This window comes from Apodemus sylvaticus, chromosome 11 (assembly GCF_947179515.1).
Source record: "Apodemus sylvaticus chromosome 11, mApoSyl1.1, whole genome shotgun sequence".
NCBI lineage: Eukaryota > Metazoa > Chordata > Mammalia > Rodentia > Muridae > Apodemus > Apodemus sylvaticus.
In genome coordinates this window covers 60,337,745-60,363,841 of record NC_067482.1, presented here as the reverse complement: position 1 = coordinate 60,363,841, position 26,097 = coordinate 60,337,745, and the positions used below count along the sequence as shown (strand labels likewise).

Sequence of the window (26,097 nt, the reverse complement as noted above, 5' to 3'; positions counted from 1 at the left end):
ACATCTGTAGCCATGGCTTTTCCTGTGGGGTTCGGATGGGGAGCAGCCACTGCTGCGTATCAAGTAGAAGGTAGGAGAAGATGCTTCCCACACTGTGGGGCTAGAATGGATGCTGGTGGGTTCTGTATTCCATGGGAGGAGGGTGAAGTGAACAGACAAAACTAGAAAAGATGCAAAAGCCTACAAATGAAACTTTCTCTTGTTGGAAGCCATATCCTTTTCTCTCCTTTCTTTGACCCAAGAAGTGGTGGATGAGGGGCCAGGATGGGACACGGCTGCCTTCCACTCAGGCTGGGCTATCTGAAAAGCAAGTTTATGTCAAATCAGTTGCTTTCACGATTGGGTTTTTGAATAACTTGGCCAAGAGTTTAGAAAAGACATTTCCCCCCACTGGCTAGAAAAGTGTTGAATAAATTCCTCCCAAGGACTTGTCATTATTTGGGAAATGCACTCTGCTCTGTTCCAAGGGAGCCAGAGCTTAGCACTATCTTGAACATGTCACCCATTTCTTGGGTTAGTTCATGAGACAGGAATACTGAACTATCAGATATAAATGAACTTTCAGATAAGTACAGGTGAACATCATGTCTTACCTCCAGTCTCTGTCCTTTACAGATGAACACATGAAGCGATGATATGCCCCCTCTGCTGCCCCCACACATGATTGGTTATCTGCAAAACAGAAATCTTGGATTTACTTTTCTAAAACGCATGTATCCTCCTGCCCTGTGTCACAATGACGAATTCTTTTCTTCTTTACTTGTTTATTTTTGTAATATATATTACATGCTATCTAAGTTTGCTCTCTTTACTTTCCTTCTAGTTCCATGTCCCCAAACCCCTCTCCCCCAGATCCACTCCTCCTCCATTTCCTTCAGAAAAGAACAGGCCTCCCAGGGACAGCAACCAAAGATGGCATATCAAGTTGCAGTAAGACCAGGCACCTCCTCTCATATTAAGGGTGGACAAAGCAACCTAGTCAGAGGAAAAGCATTCCAAGAATAGGCAAGAGTCAGAGACAGCCTCAACTTCCACTTTTAGGAGTCTCACAAGACTAAGCTACACAACCACAATATATACACAGTGACCCTAGGTCCCAGCCACGAAGGCTCCCTGCTTGTCATTTCAATCTCTGTGAGCCTCTGTGAGCTCTGGTTAGTTGATTCTGTGGGTTTGCAATGAAGAATTCTTAACAACCACCACAGTGAAAATATACATGTGGGCACAGAAGTGTGTGGTGAAACCGAGTCAAACAAAGGTAAAAGGTTTCTTGTAGCTTTCTATGATAGCAAGCTCTACAGCTAAGCAACTAAAATTTGTTCTCTGTCTCAGAGGCTAGTACTAGCCATTTGAAGTTGCAATTATCTAAGTTTTACTAGGGTAAGGTACAGCTCTGATCAGGTAGTACCTGATGTCCTCATTCAAAGAAGGAAGTTTGGACACAGAAAGGGACACACATGGAAATAAGTATGGAAATCAGAGCGACATAGCTGTAAATGAAGAAAACCCAAGATACAGTGTCCACAACCAGGGAACACTGAGAGGATGCCAGAGAGGCTTGTGTAGTTACAGTCCTAGTAGCAGTCAGGCTCTGCTGACACTTCAAGTTCGAGCTGTTCTTTTAAAAGAAGATACAGAGATCAGATTTCTGTGATTTCTCCTCATTGCATAGAACTTCCTTACAGGAACTAAGACATAAACAGAAACAGGTCAATCAATGAAATAATTTCTGATTGTATAAAGGCTTGCTTGACTGCCCATCAGTTAGCACGAGGGGATATTTGGAAGGCTGGGAAGCTACACAGGACACCAGAACTGTTGTCATTTTACCTAAAGCTTAAAGAATGAGAACAGGGTCATTTGAATGGGGGGCATTTTCTAGGAAGAGTGACAGAGGACAGGTTCATCTCTGTATAGACAAAGCTTTGGTCCCAGCTTTTAATTCCAGACCTGCAAAGGAGAACAGGAGCCTCTTCTGCTCTTGCTATTACTACCTTATGCAAGATGTCTCCGTGGGAGGATGAGTGCTATGACATGAAGGTCTATTGAAAGAATGTCTGAGAATGCTTTGGTCAACAAAGATTCTGTTATACACCTCTGCTGAATTATCTTCACTTATAGATAATTTCCACCTGATCAGGTGGATTACAGAATAAAGAAAGGGTGTCCCTCTCTCAGGGCAAAGGTCATGATTTTTGTTCCTTTTCAATTTGAAAGGGAGGTCCACCATCTCAGAGAGTGTCATTTCTAGGAAGCGAGAGAGTAGGACTAAATTCTAGAAGCACCAAGCATTGTGGTTATGATGATGGACTCTGGAGCTAGACTTCATAGATGCAGGACCCACATCTTCCTCTTCCCACCTTGGTGAATTTGGCAAGTTATTTACTCCCCATTTAAAACCTTCATATTGTATGTATGTGGGTGCTTTGCCTATAGACATGTGCAGGCACCATTTGCATGCCTCTGCTTATAGATCTGGAACGGGAGTTTCAGATAGCTGTGGGCCATCATGAGGATACTGGGAACTAAACCCATCACAGTAGCTATTATTTTTGTCCACTGATCTTTCTTTCCTTCCCCTTTCTTCTTGTTAAGAGGAAAGGAAGAGAATTTGAGCGAATGAATCTTAACAGAGTTTATCTGAGTCAGGAGAGTATCCCAGAGGAGGACATATTCAGAAAGCTCCGCCCAGCAATGTGAGCCGACAGTGATTATAGGTAGATGAAGGCAATGACAGAGAAATCATCAGGTCGGTATAGATCAACAGCTGCCTTACTTGAACATGACATATAGTTCAGAGCCTCTGATTGACTCATAGCTTCTATGATTGCCAGAAACTTTGTTAATTTAGTGACTTTGGACAGGGATTTTACACCCACAGACCTCTCAACAGCTTTTGTTACTGCACATAACCATCCCAAGGCAAAACTGATCAGAATTCTTGCAGGGATGGGTAAGGACTCACAAGACCCACCCCTATTTGAAGTACTACATAGAGTCAGAAGCTTTGAAGGGAGGGATAATCAGTTTTCTTCAGAAGATAAGTCACTTGAAAGGTTGCACACACACACACACACACACATACATGTGACTGACACTTATTAAACTCAATATGAGCTGTAGATGTATCTGATATATACTGAAGAAGAGAACATGAGTTTAAGAGGAATATAATAGAGCCATGGGAAAAGGTGAATATGAGCAGAACACATTGCACTCTACTGTGATTTTTAAAAAATAAATAAAACCGTTTTTAAAGAACTTACTCTTAAGTTAGGTTGTAGTTAATTAACTTAAGCTAGATATCAATTCACTTTATTAAAACAGAGCTTTGGGTGAAATTTTATTGATTTCATGTCTTCCTTCTTAGTTAGCCTATTAGTTTTGAAAGCTAACTGAAACCTTGGTATTGCTACCTGGTCACTAAGCTAATGAGTTTGTTTGGTTTCAATGTTAGCTTCAGAATTCACAGTGTCAAATTAATTAGATTATTATTTATGCCTTAAAATGTTTAGGTTTATGCATTTTATCTTATGTATATGAGTGTTTTGCCTGCATGGGGCATGTGCAACAGCCACATGCATGCCTGGTGCCCAGAGATAATAAGAGAGCATTTGGATCCCCCCAGAACTGGAGTTACAGATGTTTGTGAGCAACCATGTAGATGTCAGGAATTTAACGCCATCTTCTACAAGAACAGCAAGTGCTGTTAACCAATAAATCATCTCTCCAGTTCTGATATGTTCTCCCTCCAACATTTTTACTATTGTAACCACTTGATGTACTATGTTTGAAACTCTTGAGTGGATATAACCTATTGGGAAGAACGTGACCGTAGACATTAGGAAATTGTGATAAGAAATTAAAGTATTCTCCTTAACGAGAATACTTATGAAAAAACTCATCAAACTCAACCAATTAAAAGTTTAGGCAATAAAGATAGTCTATGAGTATAAAAGTCCATCTGGTCTTGGTGTTTGGGGCATGATGGCAGTTAAGACTCAGAGTCGCTACAAAATTATCTTATTAAAAAAAGTTTTCTATTTTTGTAGTTACTCTGGCAATACAGCTGTAGTCCACCTACAGAGCTCCTAAAAATACAGTCTCAAACTTGTTTATTCCAAAAATACCTTCTTTAAAATTTTTTGTTATTTTATATGTATGGATGTTTGGCTTGCTTATTTGTCAGTATATGACATACATGTCCTTGGCGTCCATGGAGGCCAAAAGGGGACATCAGGTCCCCTGTAACTGGAGTTACAAAGCAATTATGAGATGTCATGTGGGTGCTGGGAATTGAACCCAAGTCATTGGGAAGAGAAGCCAGTATCCTTAATGACTAAGCGCTTACTCCAGCCCCAAAAGACTCTTGAGTTTAGTTAGATTTAACTGAGTTATTTTTGTTTAATCCTTCCCTAGACTATGTCTAGTAAAAAGTTGTTTAAATAAGGTGAGAGATCTCAAAACACTAGTTTATGGAGCTCAAATTTGATAGAGAACTCACCCATGACCCCACATGCTGCAAATATCAATGGGTCGGATGGGTTCTTCAGAACTGTTTGTTGTTCCTGGACTTCCTGTTTATGTACTTCAGACCTCATTTCTAATGATGAGGTGTTAAGAGGGAAACTTTAGACAAATCAATTTTAGCAGAGTTTATTTGAACAAAGAAATGATTTACAAATTGGGTCTTTCCCCAATCCAGGTAAGATTCGAAAATTCCACTTAGTGTTGTGGATAGTCTTTAAGGACAGAAAGAGGAGGAAATATACAGAAATAGCCTAGTAGCACTCAATATTTGCCTAATTTGGGCATGTATGAGTAGTTAGCAGCTTGTGACTAAGTTCTTGACTGCTATGGTTGTCCAAGTCTCGGGTAGTTGCCATAAGTGCACACTACTTCCTTAGAGAGCTTGTGTCTATTTACGTTTCAAATAATGCTACAATTTTCTATGTATAGGAATAGTTCTAGACCATTCTATTAACATTCTGAACTCTGTAAAATGGGGGATAATTATAGCATATATTACAGAACAGTCAAGTATTGTTTGTATTCTGTGCTAATATGTCTCCAAGGTACAATCATATTTAGGGGCAGGGACAGAAGGATTACTGAGGATCACCTACTGTAGAACTCTATAGATAACTTGGTATAAATATATACTTAGTTTTGTAAGTGTACACTAGTTTTCAGTCACCAACATACATAGAGGACCAGGGGCTGCCCTAGCCAGCCTATCATGTACTCTGGTCTGTCTGGAGGTAGTCTTTCCCATGCTCTTCTGCATTGGGCTTGGATCTGCCTTATGTTAAAGTCTTTTCTGTGGCTCCTACCTGACTGTTATTTATGTATGCATACCTGTTTTGTATGTTAACTCTCTATTAATAGCTTCCAGACTGGGGACCTTGACCGATGTACTGTGTTCAATCCTCAGCCTCATTTTTTGACTCATCAAATGACTTCTCTGTGCTTGCTTGTTCTACCTTAGAAGTGCTGGGTTTGAGTACTTTACTTTAAACACTTCTTAGTATAAGCAGTGGCAGATTAAATATGCATTACTCAGCTTCTTAATTATGGAGTAGGAAGTAGCCACATTTACTCTATAGATGTGGTCTGGGTAAGCGTATGCAGCTGAAGCACTAGAATGCCTGGCCCATTGTGCTCAGTGACATTACCACAAATATTTCTATTAGCACCTATACATCATTTAATCTTTCTCTTTGGGCTATGTTCATCTCAGCTTGTACTTGAGAGCAGAGCAAGTACAAGCTCTGCTCTTTATTTAGGGGAAAGCTCATTTCTTGCCCTGACCATAGGTTACACATTACCCACTCCTTTCTTGTCCTCTGCTATTTCTTTGAACAGGTGCTGAGAAAGGGGTTTCACCTTCTCATCCACCACTGTTTCAATGACAGATGCAGGAAGTCCAAATGTGGCTCAGTCAGATCACCATGGCCTGAGTTTAAAAGCTAAGGTTGGCTTGTCACCTTTTTCATTTAAAACATTTTTGAATTTGGGTTTTAGCTCAGTCTATGGGATCTTTGGAAGTCACAGCTATTGAGCAAAAAGGAGGGCTGAATGAAAATGGTGTTTGGAGAAAACAACTTAGCAATTCAGTGACTTCATTCTGAAACATTGTCATGTATGTCTTTTCACCAATTTTCAAAGTATGGTTGTCTGTGTAGGTGCATTTGTTTTTATTCTCTTGGGAGCTCTGTAGGATTCCTGCACTCAAAATTGTGATGTTATGGAATTTTGGTGTGGAACACAGGACAATGTCAGAATCTTTGCAAGTGGGGTCAATGGAGAAGCTCAGGGCCTGTCCTTCTGACCACCCTGCTCATTATATCCTATTTGATTGCATATTTCACCAGAACCCTAGCTTCCTCCCGTGCCTCGTATTCCTTCTGCTTTTCTTTTGGCCACTTCACTGTTTATGGTTCTGAAGAAGAGTTTAATGTTTATTATATAATGGTTTTCTGTGCAGTGCCTTGGGCCTGTTGGAGGAAGGTACAATATAAATCTCATAAATAAATAATAAATAAGTGGTATAAGCAGGAGAGAAATTATGCATTTTAGGTGAGTTGTAAAGAACATTGCACGACCTATAAAATGTATTTGTTGGAGTAAAGAGACAGGGAGAAAACTGCAGACAATCATTTTCCATACAGAAAGTAAGGCTTGCCATCATTTTATGCATAGAAAACTCATTGAGATTTGTAACCCTTCAGGATGCTGACTCTGTGTGCTCTTTGGGCTAGATGGCAGGTGAGGAGCAAAGCTGGGGGGAGGGGACAGCTCAGTGTTCATTTCCTCTGCATCCCACAATCCACACAGGAACTATGAAAAAGACATTTAGAACCTGAGTCTATAGCTCTTAGAAGCTTGTAACTGCTGGCGATTTTGGAGAGGCTCTTAAGGAGCAAACGTGATCTGTTAAACCCCACAAGTCCTGAGCAAAGTCCAAACTACTCCATTACAGCCTCCTAATGGGTCTGGGGTTTGTGGTTCTAAAGGAGGCAAAGGACCCTGGTTTATGAATGTTACCATGAGCCTTCCAGGCTGCCCGGTATCTGTGTTGTACTTACTTTTGATTTAACAGTGACAATTTTTGGTCTGATTTATCAAAATTAGAATTCTACAGTCAAGAGATTTGAAGTTTACATTTAAAAAGCAGGAGAATGAGTAGGATGGTTATATGAGTAGGATTTAGGCCATGTTTACAACCATTCTATACTGAGTGTTTCTTTTCTTCTCCTTTTAAAAATTCAGTTGAGTCTACATAAGAGGCACATTGCACTTGCCTGTTGTAAATGCCAGCACCAACTCTGCCTTCTATTTGCTGTTTCTGCTCAACCAAATTCAACTATTTCTCTTGTTTCACACTGTCTATTAGTTTGGATTAAATATCCTGTTGGGGGTTAGGTGAGTGGCCACTCTGTTTTTTTTGTTTTTTTGTTTTTTTGTTTTTTGTGTGTGTGTGTGTGTGTGTGTGTGTGTGTTTGTTTGTTTGTTTGATTGTTTTTCTTTTCTTTTTTGTCTGGAACAATCCGGATAGATTTGTTCTTTGTTAATGTTACCCAAGAAAGAAAAAGGGAAACAAATTTAGAGTATTTACCTCTTTTATCAGTCAAAAGAAGAAGACGAGAAGAATTTTCACTTGAAATCTACCATTGTTTAACTAAAAGTCTGTCATATCAACTTTCACTTTTTTGTAACAACATACCTGACACAAGCAACCAAAGTTGAGAAAGCTTTCTTTTGGATCATGGCTTTAGAGATATTACAGTCTGTCCTGGTGAAGAAAGCATGGTTGCACCAGTTTTAGTGGAAATGTGGTCATATGGCTGTTAGCCAGGTAGCAGAGATGGACGGGAACCATGGCCATCTATTACTTCCAAAGGCTTATCACTAGTGATTGGGATTCTACCAGCCAAGTCCCACCTCCTAAATATTCCAGGGCCTTTATGAAAACAACAAACCACCAGTAGCTGGGGACCGAGAGTTCAAAACATGAGCCTGTAGGTCAGGTTTGATTCACACAAGGACATAATTTCATTCTGTCCTTAAACTTGAGATCCACAAAATTCTCAACTGACCTTTATATTTTTACCGTACCATGAGACTGACAAAGGAAAAAAATGTAAGTGCAGTGAAAAATGACTCATCAGCTAATGCAACTCACCAAGCAAATACCAGATGCAAAGAGTAGATTAGGAGACAGAAGTCAGAAAAAACAAAAACAAAAACCACTGGGTCTGCTCACAATGGTGGTGAACAGTCTCCCTTGAGCTCAGGAGAGTGATCCTTCAGGAGGACCTCAGGCTTTGCTTCTTGGCTATGCAGCACTGAACTGCTAGGTTCCTTGAGCCTCAGATGACTCACTGGCAAATTTGCTAATCTGATGTAACATGATGCCCACCGTTCTTCCTACCCTGGCTCACTTCATTCTAAGAACAATGGAGACCCTTTCTTACATTTTCTGCATCTTCTCTGGGTTACTTCCTTAACCTTTTCTTCCACGCGAATGTCCTTTAACTGTATTAGGGATTTAGTGGCATTTATGGCTAGGAAAATATGTCATCTGCACACAATGCAATACCATGCAGCCTTCAAATGGAAAAAAAAAATCCCTGTCAGCATGGGTAGAAATGGACAACAATATACTCAGTTAAAAAGGATGGGTGTGGAAAAAGGATTCTGCATCTCCTCACCATGGTCTAACACAACTGAACTGTTAGGGGAGGGCAATGGTGGCTGCAGAGGATAGAGATGAGGGGATAGTGGTGGTGATGGCCAATATCATGAAGACATACTTAGGCAGGAAAAAAAAGCACTTTTACATATAGCATGGCAAATGTATTTGAATGCTGAGAGTTGTGCCTTTCAAAACTGCCAAAAATGTGCATTTCCAAGTTCTCATGTTGAAAATGTATGTATTTAAAGGAACTGGTTCATCCATGAAATAGTCACAGGTCATAGCATCAGGTTTTAGTCCAGACATATATGCAACTGTAATTGTCTATTTACAAAAGATAAAATAAAAAAAGAACTAAACAGAAACAAGATAAAAATAGAAAAGAGAAGAGACAAAACTCCCTAAAAACCAGTAAAGACAATAAACTCCTCCTCTATTTGGTATTATTTTGAGGCTTGTTTTGAGACAGGGTTTGCAGTGTAGTTTAGGCTAGCCTGAGCTTTGCTACCGTGAGATCATGGCTTTTCTGCCCCAGCCTCCTAAATGCTGGAATTGCAGATGAGGGCCATAATAGAATTCTTTCCTATTTTTTATTTATTTTTTGTTCTTCTCTGTCATATTGGTTGTTTTAATCCAGTGGTCTGAAGATCCTAAGCTGAACTAATGCTGATTAATAGCAGGACATATTCAGACTTCTCTTTAAACTAGAATGGTATCATCAACTGAAACTCGGATGCCTGTAAAGGCAGAGTTCTGTTTGTTAGTTGATAGGATCGGCCATCAATCCTCACAGACTGGAAAGTTTGTATGGAAGAACTAGCCAAGATTTCAATTACAAATCACCAGAGGCAGAGGTTTAAAAAGTTTGTGTCTACCTTTGTGGTACCCTCTCTCTCCCTCTGCTCCCTCTGTCTCTGTCTCTGTTTCTTTCTCTCTGTCTCTGTTTCTCTCCCCCTTCCCTTATCCTCTCCCTCTCCTGCCCTATTATCGATGTTAGAATCCTTCCTGGTCACATTTGTCACTCTCACGAAACATCTCTTAACATGACCTTCGGGTAAAGGTAGCATTGTTTTGTTGATGGTGATGAGTCCATCCATCCATCAGTGACACAGATGGTCCCTGCATTAATTGTCAGGATGGGAGGCCACATCCACTTTCCCCTGTGATGGCTGCCTCAGAGGTTGTCAAGCAGAAGCTTCCCAGTCTTCACAGGCTTTCTCTAGAGTCTATACTTGAGTACTTTGTCTTAGGTTTTCTGACAAATTGGTTCTTTATTATTTTTATTTTCTAGAACCACTTGAGTAAATGTGATGTTCTATTGGGACCTTTTTAATGTAAGCTCAGTGTCGATCTCTTATTTACTGCCATTTCAATGGAGTACGAGAGGGAAACAAATATGTATGTTCCACTCTGTTTTGAACTTGAAATCTTTATTAACATAAATACAGACCTTAATATAATATTCATTTATGTATAAGTCTTTATTAACACGCATTAACATATGGGAGCACCTCATAAGGGATGAGGTATTATTCAAAATGAATGAGCTGAATGAGTTCCCTCTTCTTTTTGCCATTTATTCCCCCTGTGAGTACTAGGGCACCCACATTCTGAGAATTCTCTCGGCCCAGGCTTTCAGGGTGATGAAGAACACTGCAGTCAGGGTGTATCCAGCCTCTCCACTATATTTGTAGATAGATACCTGAATCCTCACTGAGAGTCTTTCATTGATGGGCTCCCTGCCTTATAAAAGAAGTCCAGAAGCCTGAGTGCCTCTTCCCAATCTGTATGAGGACAGCCTGAAGATCCCATCCTCGAACCAGGAGGAAATCCTGACTCTAGTCTGACCAAGCTGGTACCCAGGCCTCAGACTTTTTATTTTCTTTTTTCTTTTTATTGGTTATTTTATTTCTTTTCATTTCAAATGTTATTCTCCTTCCAAGTTTCTCCTGCACAACCCCCTATCAGTTCCCCCTCCTCATGCCTCTAAGAGGGTGCTCCCTCACATGCCCACCCACTCCTGCCTCAGCACCCTAGCATTCCCCTACCCTGGAACATTGAGCCTCCATAGACCTCAGACTTTTAACACAGTCAGACTGTGGTCTATTTCAGCAGTCTGAAGAAACTAAGATGGGAAAATACAGAATCGATGGGACTTCAGACAGTCTAGTATTAGAGGATGAAATGCTCAGTGTGATGAAATCATCACCTCTGAGTGGTGAGGAAGCCCACTCGGAGGTGATGGTTTCTATGTCAGAAAGAATCCACTGATCATTGGATTTGCTTCTGGGATCAGTTACTTGGTCAATATATTTGTCCTAATCTCTTACCTCCTCTAAGTCTGAATGCGCAGAATCTTCATGTACTGAGTCTTCCTGTTCCTTAGTTGGCTTCCTAGGGAGTGCTGCAATGTAACCCTTGTAAAAACTAATGGTTATATGGTATTTATTGATAAAGCTCCATCTTTCTGCTTGTATGTTCTTTTGTATTAACAAGGATCTGAATTGAATGCTTGCTTATCATATATGTTTCCGGAAAAAAAATATTTTACAAATACTATAAATGCAGAACATGTAACACATATAGCGAAAACTCAGTTGAATATTTGCCAGGAAAGGATGTTAAACTTTGAAGTGTACATTTTCAGTCTCTCCCTAACATTCACATAAGTACAGGCACACACCCATAACATTCGCAGAAGTAGAGGCACACACCCATAACATTCACAGAACTACAGGTGCGCACAGTTTCGCTTTTGTACCAGTATTACAATGGTCGAAAAATGGGTTTAGTTTTATTAAGATGCTTATAAATAACTTCATACCACATAACAGTGTTTTCTGGATAAGATACACTATTTTCTGCATTTTTACTCTTCCCATGCCCAGATTTTCTTGTTTATCTTTTATAGTAGTAGCAAGGATGTTATACAAAAAGCTAAATGAGAGTCAATGTATTTAACCTTGAGAAACAAGAAAGAAGTCATGGTATCTCTGTAATTTATTTGAAGTATGGGTTCTCCATATTGGCCCACGTTTGCTCATGAATTTTTTGTCAGCAATAAATCCTTCAGTTAAGACTTGCATTTGCTTATTTGAATGGATGCACTCTAGCACTGATCGGAGAGAGAGGGCATCGGTTGTTTTGTCCCTTCCTGGAGCTCCCCATCTTACAGGGCTTGCTGTCCAGCTAAGTTCATATATGCAAAAGATAATGTGATTCTGCAACCTTTATTAGGGCATCAATAGATTCCAGAGCCAGCAGCATGGTGTGTGTGCAAAAATTTTTCCTCTTATGCCCACATTAATTTGCACATTTTTTTTTCTGGATCAGAAACCTCTTTATTACACTTCATTATTTTTCTTCATTATTTTTATTTTTCCATTAGTTTTAAAATATATAGTCTCTCCTTGTCTTCTTCCTCCATTTTCACCCTCCTCTGATCTCTTCAGTATATTGTCTCTACCACTCTCTTACAATTCTAGCATGTTTTAAATCTATCATCTACTACCATGAGCTCTGACAGGGTCCACATTACATTTGTACCTTACCCCTGCTCCTTACCCATTGTGGAATCTTGAGTAATATCTAAACTTTGGAAGCCACCTTTTCCTTGTTTGTAAAATGGACATAGTAAGAGTGGCTCAGTTAATGTAAATATTAAACGTGTTCATGACATTTAGGAGAGTGCTAGTCAAAATGTGTTCCATATATTTCGATAATCATTAGAAAACTTTGATTATTTTTATTTTTTATAGGATCTGAATTTAAATAGCAGATAATATTTGTAATCTTTTCTCAGATTACCTCCTCCCCCGACTGTTTATTCTCTATTAGTACTTTATTCTTTAACCAAAATGCAGCATGTGTATTTTTTTGATGTCATGACCTTCATGCCTCTGTACCTTTGCACATGCTGTTCTCTTTGCTTGAATGCACACCTAACTTTGGTATGAATAAAGAGATGCAGAGGACAAAGGTCCAGGTGTTCTGATTTTCAAGCTTTGGATTTTCTGCTCTGTCACACAGCGGCTTTCTGGTTTGTCCTCTGTGTTACTATTTCAAGAGCATCACTTGGAACTTAGTAGCAATGGGGACAGCTTGGTTCTGGGACTAAGAAACCCCTCAAAAGTAGCACTTTTAACTATATACTATCAGTCAATTCCTTTTTTTAAAATTTACATTTTATTTATTTGGTGTGCATGCAGGCATACCTATGTGTGCATGCATCCATGCATGCCTGCATCTCTCTCTCTCTCTCTCTCTCTCTCTCTCTCTCTCTCTCTCTCTCTCTCTCTCTCTGTGTGTGTGTGAGTGTGTGCACACGTGCATGCACATGCATGTGTGTACATGTATATGTGTGAATGTTTATGCCTTGGAAGTCAGAGGACAACTTATAAGCGTTCTCTCATTCTACCATGTAAATGTCAGGTATGTAACTTGAGTCATCAAACTCCATGGCAGGTGTCTTTGCACACTGTACCCTAAGGATATATTCCCTAATAATCTATTCTTATACTATTTAAGGCAACATGGGCACCAATCTTTTTGACATGGGGGTGTTTGAACATGACTCCAGGCTTCTACCAATAACAACTATTATTCTGGGTGGCCATATGGATTTGTCACTCTGTGTTTATATTATGGATAAATTGCCTTTATTGGCAGGAGCTGGGACCCTGTTGTTTTTCTTTCATTACTCCTTGTTGTCCCTTTCCTTGGGGTGCCTGAAGCCAGATCAGCAGATCTGTCCTGATGTTGCATCTTTCTCAAGGTGTCTGTTATTCCTTTCATTAATGTAGGTAATCAGAGCTTGATTGTAAAGTATGCCTGGGCCAAATACAAGAGCTTTTAAAATTGTCTGCTGTTTTAGATTATCCAGGCCACTGATCCCCCTTCCTTGGCATAGATAAGTGAGAGAGAACTGGGTTGAAGACTTTTAAGCAGAACCAATTGACAAAATAAATGAGATTTAAAAATTATTTCAATTACCATTAAAAAAGTTCTTTTGTAATTTTTAATTTTTTCACATTTCAAAACTGTAAATATATTTGGTTTTAAACTGCTACAAGATGGAAAATTATTTTCTATGATACATGCACTTACAGAATACTAGTGATATACATTTAAGGGAGTAATGAGAAGAATTGGAAATCAAGATAAGAGGTCAGACAGCTTCAGGTTCAATGTCAAACCTTACAACCAAGCCTATGTTTCATCTTGGTAACAGTCAGCTTATGAGACACTTTAAATTCAGAAAACCTCTCTCTATAGTACAGGCGACAATTGTTTACCCCTAATAAACAATGGTCATTTAGAGAAGGTCATTTCTGGAATGTATATTTAAGAATGAAAAGATTGCTTCTTGTGCTCGGCTTCATATTTTTCCCATGCACCACTGAATGCAAGTAGAAATGGAGCTACATGCCACTAGACTGGGAATTTAGGGGACAATTCCTCAAAGGAACAATGTTGTAAATGGGAGTCAGTGTCACAAAAACACCCTTCAGGTGTATAATGAGATAAATAGATTTCTGAGGTTGGCTTGGGAATTAGGAGCATAATGTAAGAAGCAATGATGAGTTTCTGGGCAGGTGACACATAAACAAGGCTTGTGAAACATTACCCATTTTACATTGGGATTTGCCAAGCTAAAGTTTTAAGTTTCCCATAGCACCTATGAATAATCATTTAAATATAGGCTTTGAGACTTGGGGAGAAAGCACATTATTTACTCTAAAGACAAAAATCTTTCTTGGTGTTATTGCAGTCCGTCATGCAGATGCATAACTGGGGAACTTAGAAAATGCAACATTTTCTCTTGATAGCCCATTACTTTATATGTCTCATAAATTATTATGCAGGGATGGGGAGTTAGGGGCTCACACCAGTGATGATAGAACGAAGTGCCAGGGCACTCCTGATCTTTCACAGGGCGAAATTCTGCAGTTTTTTTTCCCTTGGCTTTTTTTGCCTCTGGTGTTGTGTGAAGAAAAAGAGGGAGGAGTAAGTGACAAGTACTATAGATTGTCATTGGTTTAGATTGACTCTGGCTTAGGACTTGGCAAATTTTGGCCTTCAGAAATTCCTGATACCCAGCTGACTTGCTAAAGGGAGAACTGAACGGTCCTCAACACAGACATTATGCTGTTGGGGTTAAATATCTTCATAAGATGCTCCCTGGGTTCTCTCCATGGCTAAAATGAAGCCCAAATTCGGCCATACCAAAGCTGTGACCAGTGGCTTGTTGAATAATGACATTTCTCTTGTTTGGATAGGAAAGAGACAAAATGATCCAGAAAATGTTTGTTCTCATGTTGAGTTAGAGACCTGGTTTCCTTGGCAAGGGATGAGTAATTAAATTAAATTAAATTATGACTACTTATTCAAATTGATGATGTAGCATTATTAGTTTATCCAATTAAGCATATTTTATGGAGATTATAGCTTGGTTATAGACAGGTGAATAAAAAGATCATTTGAATAAAACCTAAGGGGCAGAGGCAGGCACATAACTGTGATATGAAATGACAATGTTTCACAATAAACATACTATTGGGGGAAAGTGGAAGAGTGTCAGTGTAAGAGTAAAATGAGTGATTGATTGTGGTTTCTAAATGGCATCTGAAGGAGAAAGGCTTTTAGTTTTAGATAAATGTAGTTTTCAGGGAATGACATAAGAGTTGAGTACCAACAAACTAAACATTTTGGCGAGAAGGCACAGAAGTATGCATCTTTGAACAGCCTTTGGGGAAAGATACAGTCATGGCCCTGGGAGCAGGCCAATGGCTTCAAATTGAAATGCTTTAAAATGTATGTAAATTACTTGGAGTTCTTCTAATTGTTTGGAACGTTATTAAATACTACATAAGGAGACTATTTGCAAAGAGGATCAAGGAATAGGTGCTTTGAGAAGTATCCTCGATGACATTTTGTACTTGGATTATGCTTTGATGACAGGGTCAATGTTGGGATCTGAACCTGAGTGTGTGGAATACATGCATTGATGATCATTATCCCTGGCTAATGAGTTAGCGTGAGAATCATGTGCACTAGGTATTTGGTAGTGGTAAAATACTCACAAGCAGAGGAAATAATAGGATCAGTTCTACATATTAGAAAAATGGAGGGCTAGAAAGAGCTGTCAGGGCATTGCATGCAGTAGATGAGGTAGATGATAATGATGACCACTTGAAGTTGAGAGAATAGGACAAAAAGGACACAACAAAAGAATAGAGACATCAGTGATGGAGAACCAGAAAGCCATGTTCAAGATGCAATTTGGGCCATAGAAGAAATAGGAAAAGACTAAACCATCTTCTGATGGTTTTTATGATATTTGCCTGGCTGATGAAGCTAACTAGTGGTAAATGAACTAAAGAAGCAGGTTTGGATGTTGGAAAGATGACAAATGTGCTATAGGTTTAGCTTTGACAATCCATCTGGAGGTTTCTCAATGTTTAGGAGGGAGCTGAAGATTTGTATCTCCTTTTCAGGTTAGAGTTGTACCTAGTCATTGTGTAAAGTACATGATTAATGTAATAACTGAGACAGAATGCTTGTAATGAGGTTGAGTAGATAAACGAGAGGAGAAAAGTTGGAATATTTATATTAAGTGATATTGAAGAGTTAGGTAAACTTAAAAAGCACACGTGGAAGGTCATTTTAAAAGAATCTTAGAATGAGTAGAAAGAATGTTAGGAATATTCTAGTTCAGTGGCTAGTATGTTTTAATGCAGCAGCAAGAGTTTTCCAGATTTACTTCAGAATTCTCATAGATGAGGAACACAGATGATCCTACTCTGATTGAAGGGGGATCTGGAGAGTATTTGGGCCCATCCACTTAGAGTTTCCATCTTCATTTCTCCTTGCTGACCTGGTAACAGTCTTCATTTCTATGAAATGTGGTTTTAAAATCATCAACATACTTTTCGTATTTTATAGACGTATGATGGACACAATGTTGCACAAGGAATTAGGGACAGGAAGAATGAAGTAATGTGACAAGTTGTTCAAGTAATAGGCAATGGAAGGCAATGTGGTCTTTCAACACAGTTGTTCAGACCTGTGAGCTCAAGGACAAATGGACCTTTGCAGCTGGAATAGTCAAGAAAGGAGTTGCAGAGGTGGTGGCTTTAGAGAAGGTAAGGCACAAGAAGCTAATACAACTCAGGTTCTTGCCTATCTAAAACTCATAGTTAGCACAGCCCACAGAATCAACTAAGGAGGACTCTTGGGGGGCTCATACAGTCTGCTCTGACAACCAGGGAGTCTGTATGGGTCTGAACTAGGTCCTCTGCATGTATATTATAGTTGTGTAGCCTGGTGTTCTTGGAGGGCTCCCAAGAGTAGTAGTAAGGCTGTCTCTGATTTTGTCTGATCTTGGGAACCTTTTCCTCCTTCTAGATTGCCTTGACTATCCTTGATATGAGGGTATATGCTAGTCTTTGTTACTTGTTATGCCATGTTTGGTTGATATCCCTAGAAGGCATGATTTTTTTCTTCAGGGTAACAGAGGAAGAGTGGATCTGGGAGAGAAGGGAGAGGGAGAGTGTAGGAAGAGTGGAGGGAGGCGAAACTGTTTATTTGGGAGACCCCCCCCAAAAACAAAAAAATTCCGACAAACAAACAAAACCAAATAACTAAACAACCAAACAACAAAACCCCCAGAGCTAAAGTTTATACAGGTTGGACACAGTTATAAAATGTATGTTTCTAATATCTTTAAAACAAAGTCACTTAGAATATATGTCACAACACAATTACTTCTTACATCCCATATTAATTCCCGTAGTGATAGAAGTTTGAGTGGGCCAAGCTGACAAGTTAATTCAAAGAACATTAAGTAGTAACCTTCATTTCACTGTAGGGGGCACTTTGGTACAGTGCACTTTGTTATTGAAATTTGCTAAAGGGCTGATGTCATGGTAAGGTCATCTCTGCAAAGCATGCACAGTCTTCTTGTTTTCAGGTATCTAAAAAGAGACTTTTAAAGGTTGCCCATGGAGCACTCTTTTATTGTGCCAATTACCATATAGTAGAAAGGATCTTTAGTTACCACAACTGGAGTCTAACATGAGCAAACCTCTGGAAATTCTGTAGTTAGGAAGTCGTTTGAAGGCACTGGCAGAAGTCTGTCAAGACTGGTGACGAACGCAGTGAATCCAGGGGATCTTCAGGAACTGACAGTTGGCTTCAGAAACCAAACACATTCCAAGTTATTTCAAGTATCACTGTTGTCACCAGGGTTTCCCCTTCTTGGATCAGCATGCTAATAAAAGGTCCAATCCAGCATTCATTCTGAAAAAGATACTTATGGGATATACATATTTTAAAGTACATTTTATTACACCAACTCTTTTATTTAGAGAAAACCCATTGGCTTGATATTCAATGATCTATTTAATAGTGTCAGTAAATTCTAAAATTGGAGGCTTGGTATTATAATTTTGGATGTTTTAATGGCCTGAGTTATCCAGTTCCTTGACCTTGGCTCACTTTTTGCCCTTTGTTTGGTTTAATAGCTGAGAACCACTTTGCAGTCAGCCACAGAGTTAATGTATTGGCTATGTATTGCCTTGTGACATGCGTGGTACAAATCTGAAAAGTACTTTATTAGGATAACTTATCAAATGATACTTGGATAGATAGATTAGTCCTATTCAAGATAACAGAAATGTGGACAGTTGCAAATTTGGTAGGGGGATTCAAATAAAATTCAGTTCCTTTCAGCCCCAGTGGATTCAGCTGCCATGTTTGCCAGGCTGGCCTCAAACTCACAGAGCTTTGCCTGTTTCTGCCTCTCAAGTGCTGGAATTAAAGGCGTGCACCACTATGTTGGGCTAAAATTAACTTCTTACAAAAGGCTTGATATCATACACTTATTCTTTTAAGTTAGCCATAACTATATAATAATTCTCTAGAAAAGAAGATGAGAAAAAACTGTAAACTCTGGAGTTGGAACTGGGAAGATTGCCCAGTAGGTAATGTGCCCGCCATGAGGATATGAATTCATATCCCTAGTGCTCACACAAAAAGTAGAGCAAAGCAAGTTCAGATCCTGGGAGCTCGTTGGCCACCCAGTACAGTTGAAATGGGGAATTCCAGATGCAGTGACAGACTTTATTATAAAATCAGATGGAAAAGCAGTTCAGGATGACACTTAATGTCGTCCTCCTCAATTGCCTGCAAAGGTGGGCACACGACTGCATACATGTAAGTGTATGCACCCCTCCCATACACACACGGCTGGGGGATTCAATATGCAAGTATTTTGAAAAAGAGGAAAACTAATGATAACTGGCATCACTGCTTCTGTTTCTATAGGCATAGGAAAGCTAAAAGCCAATATTGCTTTTTTTTTTTCACTCACGAGCAATGTACTCTTATTTATTTTTTAAAGATTTGTAAAGACTTCTCTTAGTTGAGTCACAGAAATCTTTGTGTGTTTGCTCTGCCTTAGTTCACCTCCTACAACTGGTACTGGCTGGGACCAACCCATGGATCTGTGCACTCAATGTAAATACTGTTATTTTTTTTCCATAGGCACATGGCAGGTACATTGGTCAACCCTGAACCCAGAGTTCTGTGAAGTGTGTACTCATATACATCACAGTGAGGATTAAGGGATTTCAAAAAAAAAACTTCCCATTTCTGATAGTTTAGTCATGTTTTTACATTTAGCTAACATTACTTAGCATTTTGAAGAAGAGGTTAAAAAGATACTAGAAAACAGTTCCCTCTTAGTCTTGTGAGCATTTCGCCATCTTTTCATTTGCTTGAATGCTTTCGCATGGCTGTGCTATTACTTCAAGTGGACCTTTCCATGAAAAGTTTTATTTCTCTGCTCCAACTCCAATTTCTATTTAGAAACCTGATTTGATTAGAGTGTGAAAGTTTAAGTGTTTGTAACAGGATTCAATTAAAATAGGTCATTCTTGGGGCTTGGAAAATGGTAACGGGCCCTGGGCAAATTGGAGGGGAAGGTTATAAAATTCAATTGGATGAATCACAACATTCAACATCTTCAAGGAAGACATTTTGCCTAATAGATTCAATTTAGAAATATTTAGTGTAGGTCATCAGCTTAAGGACCTAAAAATGTGTGTGTTTTGTTTGTTTCTCTGCTTAGTTATAACTAGGATCAGGACACCTGGGCTTTGATTGACAAAATAAACAATTTGCAGTGGGACCTTGAAGAAAGTCAGTTTCTGTGACTTTATTGGTAGGTTAAAAAGGAGACTATAATATTGGAGAATAATGTGCTTAGTGATGTTTGCATAAAGGATGCTTTGTCATTGTAAAGTGTTATTGAATATTTATGGTCTAGCAGACTGAGCCAAATGGCCAGAGGGGGGAAAACAGTCAAATTTATGTAAACCTTGTAAAGTGTTCCTGATTCTTCAGGATGGGTGCTCTCTATATATGAGTGAATAAATAAATGGTAGAAACATTATTTTAAATCTTGAAGGAACATCAATATCCTCTGGGGTGTTAGCCAGGGCACCTGACCTATGCTGTAGAAATGAAATGTCCTCCTCTGGATAATGATTTCAATCTCATAAATATCTTCAAAGCCAGAGGCAGTGATGGTAAGTGATGCTTTCTTAGAGTTTTTTTTTTTTGTCTACAAATAAATGTAAATGATATCTTTACCTAAAACCTACAAGAAATGTTTGTCTCCCATCCACAGGCTTGCCCTGAGCACTCTTAGACTGAAACTACATATCCTATATATCACTTGTCCTGTCTTTAAAAAAAGTGTTTTACATATCTTCTAAGTAGTAGTTTTATCACTTTATTGGGAGAAATTAAAACAAAAATGAAACAGCTGTAAAAAGTGCCTAAAGACTAATTTTTTGATTTATTTATTTTTTATTTATATGAGTACACTGCAGTTGTCAGCCTTAACTAATCTTACTGAGTCTTGCAATGCAGATATTTTAGAACACAAGTAGGTGACATAAGATAGGAGGAATGTAACTAACTCGCTTAAATTGGGTCACTAGGAGTCCAAATGGCTTCAGCCAAAGAATTCATGAAAGAATAGACTGACAGGAACTTGCTGTGACATTTTTGGTCCCCCTACTTCTTCTAATTAAGCACTTAGAGTGCATTTTCCAGCATATGCAGACCTGCAGCCCCATCTGTACCAGGCACAGAGCTGTGTGTGGGATGATGGCTGCTGCCCTCCTTAGGCAATGGGCTGTGACTCAGTGCTACCTCAAGTTGGGCTATTAATTTCTATGATCCATTGATTCTGAAAAGTATTTTTTTTTTCTGTGAGACAAAAATGATACCACAATTGCCTGAGATAGGCTATCATTAAATGCATTTTAACATTTGGTCATGATATAAATATATTGTGAATCTAATGATGGATTTGAGAACCTAATACACATACATACACACACACACACACACACACACACTGCAATCGCACACACACACATACACAGACACCATACCACACACACCATATCGTGTCATCATGATAATGGCAGAAAATTATTAATAATAGGTGCCTTTAAATATAAATGACAGCCGTAGTGTCAGATATTTCATACTCTTCCTTATAAAATCTTCTGAGGAAAATATAATTGCTCATTATACAGAAATCGGTATAGATTCTAAGAACTTAAATTATCCAGAATGAATTTGTATTTCAAAGTTATAACTATATATTTTCATTTAGACAAATCAGGAATTCTTGCCTTCCAGTGTATGATCTAGCATCAGCTTTATGCCAAGCTCCTCAGATGCTCATGCCCCCCTCCCCAAACCCACTAACCTTTATATTTTCTCATGGGAGATGGGAGCTAGGATTTAAACCCAGAGTTCTGCTCATCTCTGGAGCATGTATCATGGTACTTCATGAATGATAAAGCAAGAACCAGTGACCCCTGAATGTTGTAAGCTTTCACAGGCAGACAAACAACCAAACAACCAAACAAAACCCCCATGCTTTCTCCCAAGGAAACAATAAAAAACTCGCTATTATCCTGCATTATGACTGTCAAATTTACATCAGTAACCCAGAAAGCTTATTTCAATGTGAAATTATTTAAAATAAGATGCTCATATTTTACTGAATAAAAAAATTAATCTGTCCTGCCCAATTCCTAGAACAGATTCAGAGTCATGTTTGTGTTTAATTGTATCACACAATGAAAATCCGTGATTCGTGGCTGATAAGAAGACAGTTGCTTATACAGTTTTGAAGTTGATTTGGTTTTGGAATCAAGCCAGGCAGGTTCCCAGGAGTTGAGGTTTCTAGTAGTGTTTTATGACTTGTGAGACATCAGCAAGAAGCTGCAAACCACAAGCATTTTGTGATTTTTCAAATAGCAGGAGAGGAGAGAGTTAAAGGATTTAATTGAATTTTGTGGAGGGCAGCAGAGGGTTGAATGTAGAGCACCTTTTGCATTTTAAACGCTGATATGTTTTCCTTGTCTTGAAGTTGTATAAAAGAAGAAGAGGAGTATCCCTCCACACCCCCTATGTGTGTATTCTTTTTTTAAGAAATAAAATAAAGGTCAATGAACCAGGCATTTGCTGCTTTCTGGGAGAACTTTATATTGAGTTTTGTACTGGTGCCATTTTACCTGCTTCAAAGCTATGGAGCAGAAAATATGTCCCTCTCAAAGTGTGGGGCGGTAAGAGATGAAGAAGTCCCAACCTTAGAGGAATCCAGACCTGTGTGAGCAGGATATGATGGGCATATCTAACAGGTCTGGTTGGTTACTAAGGCTCTAGGAATGCTATCCTTGATTCCCCAAGCTAAGTAAGAGGATGCTTCCAAATACCCATGACATTTATATACTGCATTCCCTCAGGTTTGTTTATCAGTTCTAGTCAGACATCTAGTAAATTCGTAGGTCTAGTAAATTAGGAAGATCAGGAATGATGAACACTCTCATTATGTCAATGAGGAAACTGAGATAAAGGTGGTTGAATGAATCTGCTAGGGTTATAGAGGGTAATCTATAGGCTTGATATATAGACAATACTAACTGAAAGGACACAGAGAGGGTTTTGCTCAGTCACATATGGCTTAGAATTTTAGCTAGCTCTGTGACCGTTTCCAAGTCCTTGAACTCAAGGAAACCCTGGGTTCCTTGTATTAAAAGAGGGAAGGAATGTAGTCATTAATATTATAAAGTATGCGACTCGGTTACAAAAGCACGTGCCTATTATGAGAGCTCAATAAGTGATATGTGCTACCATTATCCTACTGTTTTTCTAGTGTTTTCCTACTATGCCATTCTGACCTCCGAAATGAGGCTCCGAGAAGGGCAACAGCTATTGGAACCTGTAGCCAGCATAGGGCAAAGCAGTGTCTTAACTGTTTGAAGGAAGAGTAGGAAGTTCTTTGCAAAGGCATAGAGAAAAGTCTCTGACTACACAATTTGATCCTGTACATAAATAACTGAATTCAGAGACTTAATTGAAACTTGAAAGAATAATTATGAGAGATCAGCACAGACCAAAGAAGTTAAGACAAAGAGCTGTGTGTATTATACAGGACTTATGGCAATGATGAAGGGACCATGAAAGTCTTTGGAGTTAAGACCTTCCAGCCATCAGAAAACAAACAATGCAAGTGTGGTGTAGAGTGTGGAAAGTTAAGCCCAAAAGGCTTGAAACATTTCTTCTCACTACTTATCTCCTTAAGAATGTGTTCCTCCAGAGGAGTGGCCCCTGGTTCTGGAAAGACTCAGTGTAGCAGTATAGGGCAAAACCAGAACAGGGAAGTGGGAAGGGGTGGGTGGGAGAACAGGGGGAGGGAAGGGGGCTTATGTGACTTTCAGGGAGTGGGGGGCCTGAAAACAGGAAATAATTTGAAATGTAAATAAAAAATATATTGAATAAAAAAAAGATTAAAAAAGAATGTGTTCCTCTTCAGAATTATTTAATTAGCTGTTGTGATGATTAATATGATTATGACTCCAGGAATGGAGAATCACCTGAAAGACACATCTGTCTTTGTCTATGAAATGTGTTCTCAGAGAGGGTTAACCGAATGTAGGCAGCGCCATTCTGTGGACTGGGCCAAGATTAATAGGAGAAAGTGAGGAGAGCTTCAAGATTAATCTCTTTCTGCTTCCTGACTTTGAGTACAATGTGACCAGCTGCCTCCCACCCTAGCCACCATGACTCCCTGATAATGATGGGCTACATCTGTAAATTGTGAGTCAAAGTAAATCCTTTCTTTAAATGACCTTTTTAAAGTGACCTTTGTTGGAAATTTTGTCACACCAGTTAATTATTTAAAATGAGATAGTTGAAGTGTGAAAAGGTTACATGAGGACAGAGTTAAGGGCACCACCTGCCAGCCAAGCACTGGGCCTTAAGAAAAGCAAATCAGCCAATACCTTGATCTTGAACTTTTAGCTCCTAAAAGTACAAGGAAACAAATTTCTGGTGCTGAAGGCTCTCAGAATATGGAATTTGCCATGGTAACAATCACAAATCCAGAGTTCCAATGTTATCCCGGGAGTTAAATAATTAACTCTTTCTGAGTTTACTTCATGTATAGGCATATTTTAAGCAATGAAGGATTAGTATTTCAATACACCCATTTTGAAGGAACAGTATTTGCATGTGTAAATGTTGTCTTCTGAGGTAGAAGGTGAGTGACTTCTTTGAGACACTGGGGCCAGGCCATGTTGATATGACCATGACAGATTGCCTTCAAGAAAACCACCTCCCATACATCATTAGCAATCTAAAGTCTTGACAGGCTTCTTAATAGTGCAGGCACTGAGATCCTTCTTTTTACGTGTTTGCAACTGTGACTGGCACCATTAACATTGTTTTCACATTGGTGTTGTTGATTTTGTATTTGGTTATCTGCTACTTGGGCATTGCTTACATCCATGTTTCTCATCTAAATCATTCAGCAATTCTTAATATCATTCCTCCTCTTTCTATTTCTGGTTGTGAGCCTAGCCTTTAATGATTGAGCCATCTTTCAAGCCCCCTCCTCTTTCTAATTATTTATTTAAATTCAATCAAAGAATATTTATTTAAAAGTTTTATGAATTTACACTTAAGTAGAAGATCAACAAAGAGTTAAGAGTAGGAGATGAAGGAAGTACATTAAACCATCTGAATTATACTACCTCCAATTTACCATCCCACAAGTTACTAACATAATCTCTGTTCTCAATAAACACCTATCATAATTTCATCCATTTTAGTAATTTTTTTTAAAAAAGAGAGAACATTGTAAATAGACTTTGGTTGTAGCTGTCTATATATCTACGCTTGTGTGTATGTCTTAGCCACATAGAAGGTGGATGACAAATTTTGGGTGAATTGCCACCTCATCAAATCTTTGTTTACAAAGTATTTGAGAAAAGTTTGTTTGAGACATCATAGATCCCAGAGAAATACTGGAGAATTGTCTTTTTTTTTTTTTCAGGAGGTCACCTGTACCTCAGAGTAAGGACAAAACTGAACTGTACCCCTCACAATCTTCTGAATTCCAAAACGATATGAAACAAGGATGACAAATTTTGAGTCTTTTAGGAGAAAATTGATTTCTGCACACATGTTAAGATACTGGTCCTGGGAAGACTGAAGGACCTCATTTCTTAGAACAATATAATGAAGGGTCCACTTGTCTAAGTCAATTCCTGGTTATAAGGGTTCTTGAAATGATGGGTTGATTGTATAATTATACTGTTGCATTTTGGAATGTACATATCTCTCAACAACAGTGTGAAACATGGAAAAACCATATCTGTTATTTAAAATAGAAACTTCTAAAAGTCTGTACAGTGAACTCTCCAATTGCAGAAAACTCCATTTTACTTATTTACTTTGTGTGGATGCACAGCTGTGTGTATACGCATGCATGTGGAAGACTGAATATGTCTGTGTGTACATGTTGAATCAGCCAGTGGAGGATGCTGGATGTCTCACTCTGTCACTCCACGTTATTTCTTGAAGCAAGGTCTCTCATTAAACCAGAAACATTTTTTTTTGTCAAAGCTGGCTTATGAGTTCACTTTTTTAAAAATATGGATTTAAGAATCTGATTTCAGGGCCTGATGGTTGTGTAGCAAGAGACCTTGCCCACTCAGTGATCTCCCCAGACTTTGTTTACAGACTTTTGAAACACAGTCTTTCTATAGAGCACTGCCTGAAGACTGTGTTCAGTGGTGTCACTCAAGCTTGGTCGGAAGTCTTTGCCTGTGTTAGCCTCCCAGATACTGAGATTATAGGCACAAGTCACTAACTCTGGTCAGAAAGTTCATTCTAAAACGTAAATCTCCTCATGGAGGTTAGTTTCAAGGTTTTGCATTTCCTTAAGACAGTTTCAGAGCACAGTTCCCTTAAAAGTGTCTTTTCTTAACTTCCTGTTTAATGTACAGTTTAATCAGAACTTTCAA

General features: G+C 38.9%; 1 protein-coding gene across 1 annotated transcript in view; it reads left to right on the top strand.

Moving 5' to 3' along the window:
• Positions 1–12: 12 nt before the first annotated feature.
• LOC127696572 (cytosolic beta-glucosidase) overlaps positions 13–26,097 on the top strand; it is a 127,626-nt gene continuing 101,541 nt past the window's right edge. The window contains exon 1 of the mRNA XM_052199389.1: positions 13–70. Within this exon, the coding sequence (XP_052055349.1) occupies positions 13–70 (58 nt within the window). The remainder of the gene's footprint in view (positions 71–26,097) is intronic.